General features: G+C 39.2%; 1 protein-coding gene across 1 annotated transcript in view; it reads right to left on the bottom strand.

Moving 5' to 3' along the window:
* Window positions 1-1,577: 1,577 nt before the first annotated feature.
* The window catches only part of LOC141779399 (transmembrane protein 65-like), a 47,703-nt gene continuing 39,505 nt past the window's right edge, over window positions 1,578-9,775 (bottom strand). Inside the window, exons 6-7 of the mRNA XM_074654212.1 lie at window positions 6,854-6,959; window positions 1,578-5,062 (exon numbers count right to left, since the gene is read on the bottom strand). Coding sequence (XP_074510313.1) covers window positions 4,898-5,062; window positions 6,854-6,959 — 271 coding nt within the window. The 3' untranslated portion in view covers window positions 1,578-4,897. The remainder of the gene's footprint in view (window positions 5,063-6,853; window positions 6,960-9,775) is intronic.

The following is a 9,775-nucleotide window of genomic DNA, read 5'->3' as shown; positions in this document are numbered from 1 at the left end:
CAAATGTAAAAAGGCATTAGCAAAGCACTGACAGAAAGTGATAATGTTGTTTTTTTTGTTTAGCACCATGAGTTATGTCACAAAATAAAGTCATCCATGCTGTCACACAAACATGATGAGGTAAAGTCATAAAAACACAGGAAGCAATCAGGCTTTGAACCCATGGCATGCAGATTTAATCTCATTGCTTTTAAATTGATTTACTCTCACTGCTAAGGGGAGAGAAATTGTATGTCTGTGCAGCGGAGAATAGACCAAACCTGTGTGGATGTAATGAAATTGTGTACATTTATAGATTTTTTTGACTTTTATGTCTCAACTTACTGAGAAAACTGAGCCACGTTCAGGCTGTAAAACCAGTCCAAAGCCCAGTGGGTAAACACAAATCCCCTGATGGCTAAATTGAAACCAAGGCCTTATTTCTAGTTCCTGGAAAGTTGAAGCTTCAGAGATTTTGATGCAACAGCAGCTGTTCATTGCTCCATAAAGACAGCAAAGGTAATCTTGGCCAAAACAGATGCAGCTCACACCACACTAGTGGAAAGGTCGCCAGAGGGAATCACCAAAGTCGGTGGGGCTTCATCCTCTGGGGACCATGAATGTCCATATAAAATTGCATGGTAATCAATCAAATATTTGTTGAGATATTTCAGTATGGACCAAAGTGGTGGATCGACTGCCTGACAGACCAACAATGACAACCCTAGAGCGATGCCACTATAGCATGGCAAACAATTTATGCCATTGTCCTTCTCATTTTAGAAGACTTTAAAGGTGCAGTGTGTAGGATCTGGAGGCATCTAGTGATGAGGTTGCAGATTACAACCAACTGAAACTCCTCCTGTGTACCAAGCGTGTAGGAGAAGTGAAATGCGAAAACGTGAAAACGCAAATGACCGTATCTGGAGCCAGTGTTTGGTTTGCCCGTTCTGGGCTACTGGAGAAACATGGCGGCCGAATTCGTGAAGAGGACCCGCTCCGTATGTAGATATAAATGACTCATTCTGAGGTAAGGAAAACACAACAACTCTTATTTTCAGGTGAAGAAAACATACTTAGTAATATTGTATTCCATTTCTGCCAATAGATCAAATCAAATCAAATCAAATCAAATCAATTTATTTTTGTATAGCGTCAAATCACAACAGAAGTTATCTCAAGACGCTTTCTTGAGATCCCCCTAGACGCTACACACTCTTCCTTTAACATGCAACTCCATCATTTTTGTAGTTTTGGATGATCAGAAAAAAAATGCACAACACACTGTGTCAAATAAGATGGACAATATGGACATATGGATCATGTTCTATAAACTGCAGGACAGTTATATCTATATACTGTAGACTGAAGTGCCTCTGGCTATTGACTCCTGCCAACAGCTTCCAAATCTTCTGAAACAAAAAGCTCCATACAAACACTGAAAGCAAAAATAATTTCAAAAGAACTTCAAATTCCATCACCTGCATTTGTATCAACAAAATTAATATAGGCAGCCAGATTACAGTATACAAAAAATATCAGCAGATTTCAAATAAAATGCACTAATGACCTGCAACATACTAGACCAAGGAGGCAACTCATTCATAATAATTTAATGTGTTGTCATGATCAAAGATTAATCAAGATTAAATTCAACATAATGTATCAACTCTGAGCTTTTGTGAACTGTAGATCTTTCATCATTTTCCTCCCGATAACACAAACAAATTCAGTGATGCAGTGCAAAGTGAATCTAGATAATAGCCCCCAAATTACAGTATTTTGACACAGAGATTATATTTTCTTACCATGACTGACTTTGCACAAAAGATAGTCTTAAAGCACTGGGACAGGCAATTTAATGATCCAATACAAGGAGGCAAAGTGCTACTATTACTGGGAACTATTGCTATCATCACGTCTCCCATCAAGCAGAGTTTTCTCATCACATTCTGCTCCTTGTAGGATCCACACTGTCCAAATCTCCACACTGCAAAACCTCTGCAAGTCTACACAAAAACAGACCTAGTCCTATTTTGCTCTATGTTTATCACTGGTTGTCTAATAAGGACTGTTTAGACAGCCATAAAATATATATATTTTTATCACAAGTCAAAAATCTGATCTTTTGCATGTTATTTTATCACCTCCAGTGATTCGTATCCTGCTGTAATGCATCATTTTAGAACTTACTCAAGTTTTTTTTTATGATTCTTACACAGTAAACACATACAATAGGTTTTTTTTTTATTAGCAGTGCATGCAAGGTGGAAATCAAGCAATCAGATCCAAAATCCTAACTACATAAATATGTTCAATTCTTTTCTTCATTGTTATCATCGTTACCCACATAATAAATAACTACATACATAGCTCTTGTTTAGTCAGTTTAGTTATGGACTGTAATACAGAACGATCTTCCTTTTGAAGAATGCTGCTGAAAATATTCTAACAAAGGTGTTTTTTGTTAAATATTTTCTATCCTTAACATTGTCCTTTGAGATAAAGAGAATATACAGTGAGAACATACGTGAATACAAGTCTGAATATTATAACAAAAATAAATACCTTTTTCCTGCAGGGAAATTCCATTTCAGTGACACGTGGCTGCTTCCTTTAAGTTCAATTTGTAAACAGATTCAACGCCATAAAACAACAGTCCTCAGCTCTGCTGATGATGATGAGCAACCTGTGCCGAGCAGGTGACAAACACAACGCTTCAAATGATGAATTAGGAAATCAGTAACAGCTGAGTTAAGACTTGGTAGTGTCTTATCATCCAAAATAGACCCTTCATGTATCATGTCTGGCTGATGCTGCAGATTACTTGGTTTGCATATCAAAATAAGAACAATAACTAGGTGATGAAGTGATCAATTATAGCCAGAGAAAATAGAAATTGAGGGGCTTGAATACTAAACAGGAAAAGCAAATAGCTAATGATTTACTGTATACTGAAAGAAAGTAGCATCTTGTTCTGAATTTCAGCCAGCAGAGGGCAGCAGAGCAGAGACAATATCATATACATATAGGTGTAGGAAAATATGTAGTTGTGTGTTAGTGTTAAAAAGCAGCAACAGCTTTTTCCCAGGATGGAAACAGGATAGCAATCATCTCATTTACTGTGAAGTCCAATTGCACCTATCCACTGAGCTGTGGTTGTATTACTGTAGCTCGCGCATATAAACTGGACTAGAGTCCTGCTGCTATCTTACCATGCATGTTTAGTTGAGCTGCAGGTTGGCGAGGTGATAAATCAGACAGTATTGGAGTCGGAGGGTTGGTGCTAATAGGACAGAGGTCTCAGGTGGTTCAGTGTTGGTATTTCTTATCTTTCTGCCACAGCTACTCCCTCTGACTCTCTGTACTTCTCTCTCTCCTTCCTGCTCAACTCCTCTGAGGAAAGTAACAAACTGCTCTTTAAAAGGATAGATGTTGTTGAACTACACCTACCTGGTTACATTCAGTATACATGGGAGACATTTGGTGCATGTTGCTGCTTTGGGGTGATCATCGCGCAGCACATAATAGAAAGTTCAGCGGCAACAAAAAAAACATAAAAATCCAAAGAAGTTAAGAAGCAGCTAGCGGGTGTTACATATTAAACCGCCTGCGTTCTCACTAAAAGCAGCGTAACCGGTTGTCATGGAGTGTGAATGAGGCAGGCAGGCGGGACTCTTTAAGACTTTGACATCATCCAAAGGCAGACATGCTTGTGAAACGGATGGTGGGGCGGCAATTGTTCAATTTGTGATAAAAGCACCGAATTTGGCAGATGTGTTGATAGATATATTGGGAACAAAAGTGGATATTGTGGATTGCTGGGGCTCTCGTCCGGCCATTTGGAACCTTAACCCAAATTTGGTTCAGCAGCTTCGCCCTAGTTGCCTGCCTTACACCTACAGGTACCTCAACTCTCTCCTTCAGATGGCGGAGGGTGGTTCAATTATAAATACCTTACATTGTAATAAAACATATTTTTCACTTTAACTTGTATGTAAATAATATTTGTGGTGCTGAAACAGCAGCATTTTGGAAAATGGCTACCAAGGTCATCAAAATGCCAATCTGCATTGGCCCAATATCCACATTTCTTCTAAATATATTAAGCTATATATATACAAAATTTGGTGCTTTTTTTATCACAAAATGAACAATAGGCTTACTATGCCGCCCCGCTATGAAGAGTAATGTACTTGATGTGGAAGGGTGCATCTTTATATGCAAAGGGACCCTCTTTCCTTGGCTCATCAGCCATTAAAATCTGATTAGGAATTAGTTTAACACTGCTGCATCGAGCCATCGGCATGCCCCTTTGTTCAGTCATCCTCCATTAGTTATCAGGACAATATACGAGGAACCTTCAATGTCAAAATGCAATGTATGATGTTTTTTTCTGAATGAGCTCTGAAAGTGTTTATTTTTTTCTTGCATTGGATCCGAAGTTTGCTGTGATATTTTAGGGAGCCCTCAAACTATCAATTACCCCTATACCTGCCGTCTAACCATCTAGAGTCAGACGTTATATTTTCAACAGCAGAGGAGAGAAAGAGGCCACTGCAGTGTGTTTGAGATAAATGAGTTTCAGCTCATGTCGGTCAGTCAAGACAAAGTGAGGTTACGGTGCAATAGACGGAGTAGCAGCAGTCCAATGAATCAACCATTTCTTGTGTCTTTGAGAGACGGTCGGGTCCCTGTGCTTAAGTTCAAAGTCTAAGATCAAATAATATCTAAAATCCTCTTCAGAATACCTCTGATAGTTTGACCGGGCCTCGCAAAGTAAAGTACCCGCTGATTAGACTGTAACGGGTTCAAAGACATTTCCATACACTCCAGTCCACCAGACAAGCGAATCAGTCCCAGGTTAAAGTATTCTAACGGATTCCAAATAGTATTTGTCTCCGGCGAGATGAATTTTTCAGTTTTTGCTGCTCTCTGTTGGAGCAGTTGGTGGTTGCGTTTGCTCCTTCACCTCAGACTGGCCTTCTTTCTTCTTCTTCTTCTTCTTCTCATCATCGTCCTTGAAGAAAAAAAGGGGAAACATGCCGAGGATACAGCCGATGCCGACACCAATGGCTTTGCCCTGCACAGAGGAAAACAGAATACAAAGACAAAATGCAAAGTTCAGCTTTACAGCTCTGTCGTTTCCAGTAAATAAGCCTCTTACATTTGACGTTTTAATTAGGACTGTCAAAGTTAACGAGATAACAACGCGTTGACGCAAGTTTGTTTTAACGCCACTAATTTCTTTAATGCATTAATGCAACTTGCGATTTTTAGGTTTTTAGTTTGTAACTTGTGAAGATACTGGCATCATATGAAACTAGGCTGTTGTTGCCTGTTGGGCTTGAGTTTGCCATGTTATGATTTAAGCATATTTGTTATGCTAAATGCAGTACCTGTGAGGGTTTCTGGACAATATCTCTCAGTGTTTTGTGTTGTTAATTGATTTCCAATAATAAATATATACATACATTTGCATAAAGCAAACATATTTTCCCACTCTCATGTTGATAACAATATTAAATACTTGACAAATCTCCCTTTAAGGTACATTTTGAACAGATAAAAAATCTGCGATTAATTTGCAATTAATCATGGACAATCATGCGATTAATTGCAGTTAAATAATTGAATCGATTGACAACCCTAGTAATTATACTTTGGTTTGTTATGTATTAAGTATTATGCCCAGTTTGGTCTCATCTTCATCAATAAACAAGGATTTATCACCATTGTATTGCACATGTTATTCATGCCTGCTGACTATAAGATTGAACAGGCAATGACTAAAACCGAGAACTCTAAGACACTGAATTCCCCTTTACACTTTGACACGTATTCTACATGTTTGCAAGAAAATAAATCAGGGTATTGTGCAACATGCCAGGACCATTACCATGACCTTTCACAGCCAGCTAAGAGCCTTTTAGTTCTAAACTAATCACTCAACGTAATTACAGTTAATTACATTTCACACTTGAGCAGTCACAGCATATTAAAAAATCATTCAGGTCTAATTTCCTCGCATAATGAAAGAGTGACCGAAGGGGCACATCACAGGGACTTGTGTTTCTGTTGCCACCGTACAAACCTCCTGACCTGGTTTGATGTTTACGATGCATTACACAACTCATTTAATCCTTCGAATGCTCTTTGTAGTAGGTTCATTAATATCCACTCTGACTGTGGACTGTTTATGTTGAGTGTGTTTATTAGCCTGATAGGCTTTTGTCTGTCTTCACAGAGAGAGAGTTCAGTACTCACACTGAGACAAACATTTAGGTCCCTGTTATACTAGAAGTGTGACAGAGACAGTGGGGTTAAAGGTCCCATAATATAAAAAGGGAGATTTTCATGTCTTTTTTTTGTATAAAGCAGGTTTAAGTGCTATATAAATACTGTAAAGTATCGAAAAGCTCAATCCACGCTCAATCCACACATCTCATATTCAGAAACTGTACCTTTAAATAAGCTGTCAGAATTTCTGTAATTTTGTGATGTCACAAATATACAATATATAGACCATTTCACAATTTTAAAAGGTAAAAATTCTAAATGTGTCCCAGTTTATTTCCAATTGCAGTGTATGTGAATGACATCAGCTGACAGGACGTAAACATGAACCCAAACTGTTCCTTAGCAACACAATTCTGTTGCAGTTCTGTTGAAATGCACTAAAACGGAGCGTTTCAGACAGAGGCTAAGTACAGACATATTCATGAAGTATGAAGAAAATAAAGGATTTCTTTTTAACATTAAAACATGTAAACATGTTCTAGTAAAAAACAAAAATACAAGCATGAACCTGAAAATGAGCATGATATGGGACCTTTAAGGTTTGTGAGTTTTAGTGTGGTATGATGATACCGACCGCGTGAGAGCTGACTCTGGTCTGCCACATGTCAGCCTGTTTTGGGCTCAAGTCAGGAATCTGCATTCCCAGCCGATACGCCAAGGCCTCCACATAACCTGCCAGCCTAAAGAGAAGAAGAGACACACAGAAGAAAGAGGAATCAAACTTACAATTGTAAAAGTGAGCCGCAACAATGAATTACTTCTAATCAGTGACCCATTAAGGTGCTTTGAAGGATAGATGATGAATTATCCTTTCATTCTGTGGTAACAATTTTGACATTTCACAAGATGGAAAGCCTGTTCAAGCAAAGCAGAGACACATGGAAGACATAAAGGTCAGTAATGGAGACATGTGAATCAGTTATAGAAAGAGAAGACTTAATATGCGAGTTTGTTCAGGCGCACAACGCAAAATATGTATAGACATGGTTAAAGGGACTGTTTGTAACTTTGTAAGCGTATAAATGTAGCGGGTCGGCACACATGCGTGCTCGCATATGCGCGTTCGCGTGTAGCCGCTGTACCCTCCTCCTCTGCCTGCTCGCCTTCACTCAGACAGCTCAGCTCGCTCCACCTCTAGACGTGAACGCGCGTTCACTACACACTGCAGAAGAGTTAGTTTAGCTCTGAGAATATCTAGTGAATGCACAGGGGACGTTTGTGCAGAAATAACTGCTGCAGCTCCTCCAGACCAACAGAGGTTTTCCGTGTCTTGTGAAGTGACGGAGCTCTAGAGAGAGTTACGTTGTCTTCTCGTTACCGACCGGGTGCCGGTGTCTCCTCTGCTCTCTCCGGCTGCGGGCGGAGAGAGCAGAGGAGACACGCTGCAGAGCCCCGCTGCCTCAGCCTGCACTTAGGCAGGAAAAGCCAACACTAGGATCAGATCTAAATCATGTTCATGGAGAGACCTTCGTCTGGTCAGCTAACATTACTGCCAAGCAGGTGAAATATAGAGTGATATTGTGGTTTTAGCTGACGTGTGTCGCCTCACTGTTTTGAGCGATGCTCGTTCAGGTATATTTAGAGCGAGCAAACGGGAGCCCGGCGTTGACTTTCGTTGACTTAACGGCCACAGGTGTCGCTGTTAAGAAGCATTTCTGAAAAATACAAATAGTCCCTTTAAGTCCTTGGCTCTAACACATTATTTTCAAATGAGAAAAAGAAAATCAAAGGGAATATTATTAACACACTGTAAACATGACCACAATGACTTATGAGAATAAAATGCATCACTAAAACAAATGTGCTACAGGCACTGACAGGCATATTAAAATTGTGTTTAGGCTGTAATTTGCACATACACTAAATTTATAACCACTTATGTTTGTTTTGTTCCAGTTTGTAGATGTATTTCTACATTACATCTCATGATCCATTAAACCGCAGGCATAGCAAAGTGAACTACCAAAGTAATCGATGGTAATGAAAAAAGACAAAGTAAATCAGCAGATGAATGTTCCAGTCTGCGCCTCGTCGATGCCATCTGTCATAAAACCAGCAGGACGTCAAATATCAGTAAGAGAGAGAGAGAGAGAGAGCCTCCGATGTGTATAAATGAAAAGCACTCTTCAGTGCTTTACATAGATGACAGAACAAAGACAGATTGCAGCGGATAAAGAATACTGTATCATTACAAACTCATCAATCATCCAAAACTTGTTTATTTCAATTGTAAAGCTGTAAGGTTTGTCTGATGTGGAGCAGATAATGAGTTCTGTGTTACTGAAGTCACGGAGCCATAACTTATTCTCTGTCCCTTCTACAGTAGATATAAAGCTAATAAAATACTGATAAAGCTGTTTTTGGTAAAGAAAAATACCAAAATGACCTTTTAAGAACCTCATTTTGGGTAGATTGCAACATCTACTATAAGAAACTAATAAAGTTTGTCTCTCAGTTCCAATTATTTCAGAGCCGTATAGAGTATAAAACTGGGTTCATGGTGTAGATGGTGATATCTCTCAGGGACCATCTATAAGGCTCAAGCTTTTAATTGTGCTTCAGTGGTGCATATTGCCAAACAAATCTGTAATTAAATTACCATTAAGTTGTTCTTCCACACAACCAACCTGGGGCCTTTGGGGCCACTTTGCCCGGTTGGTAATCCTGCCTTGATTACATAATACACATCGAACTAATTGCAATTGCAAATGCAGTAACAGTAGTATGACCAAAATAGTAACTGAAAGTGTTTGGAGAGCTGCTGTACATTACAGTCATGTGTCAAGTCTGAGCAAAAAATATACAGAGCAGGTCAAGCAGCTCCAGTGTGAGAAAAGAAATCCCGGCGAATATTTTTGAGCCAGGTCTGGTTCAGTCACCGGCGCTAACGGATCCTCAGTTCACTGCACACACAAATAAGCTGCAGCTGGAGCTGTCGAGTCAGGGGAGTGATATGTAGCAAGTAGAATATTTCAGAGAGAGATAAAAAGACGAGGAGAGGAAGCTAGTGTGTGTGTGTGTTGAGGTGTATGTGTGTGTGCCTGGTGGCTATAGCGTTTCATCACAGTAGAGCAGAAGTGGAGGGTTTTTACGAGAGATTTTTTTTCAGTTTTCATAATTACAGATGATGGACTATTAGGTTAATAAATCCAAACTGATCATGAGGACAATAATTACACAACAGACAATCATGGTATATAGACAAACACATGTAAACTCATCATTAATCCAAATACGGACTCTCATATGCATACAATATGTTTAATTTATCAAGTACATACAGTACCTTGACAGAGCAAAAATACAAACACTCCTGCCTTTGAGTCAAATCCAGGCCAAATATTCCACATATTTGCAACACCAGAAGGCAAAAGAATTCAGGGCTACATCAGAAAATAAAATACCTGCAGTATTCATAACACTGACATGATGAACTTAGAAGCAAAGTCAGCTGGGGCCTGGGATCATTTCTGAGCATCAGACTCAGACAGACAGA

Source organism: Sebastes fasciatus, chromosome 12 (assembly GCF_043250625.1).
Source record: "Sebastes fasciatus isolate fSebFas1 chromosome 12, fSebFas1.pri, whole genome shotgun sequence".
NCBI classification, from domain to species: Eukaryota; Metazoa; Chordata; class Actinopteri; order Perciformes; family Sebastidae; genus Sebastes; species Sebastes fasciatus.
This window is presented reverse-complemented; position numbering and strand designations above follow the sequence as displayed.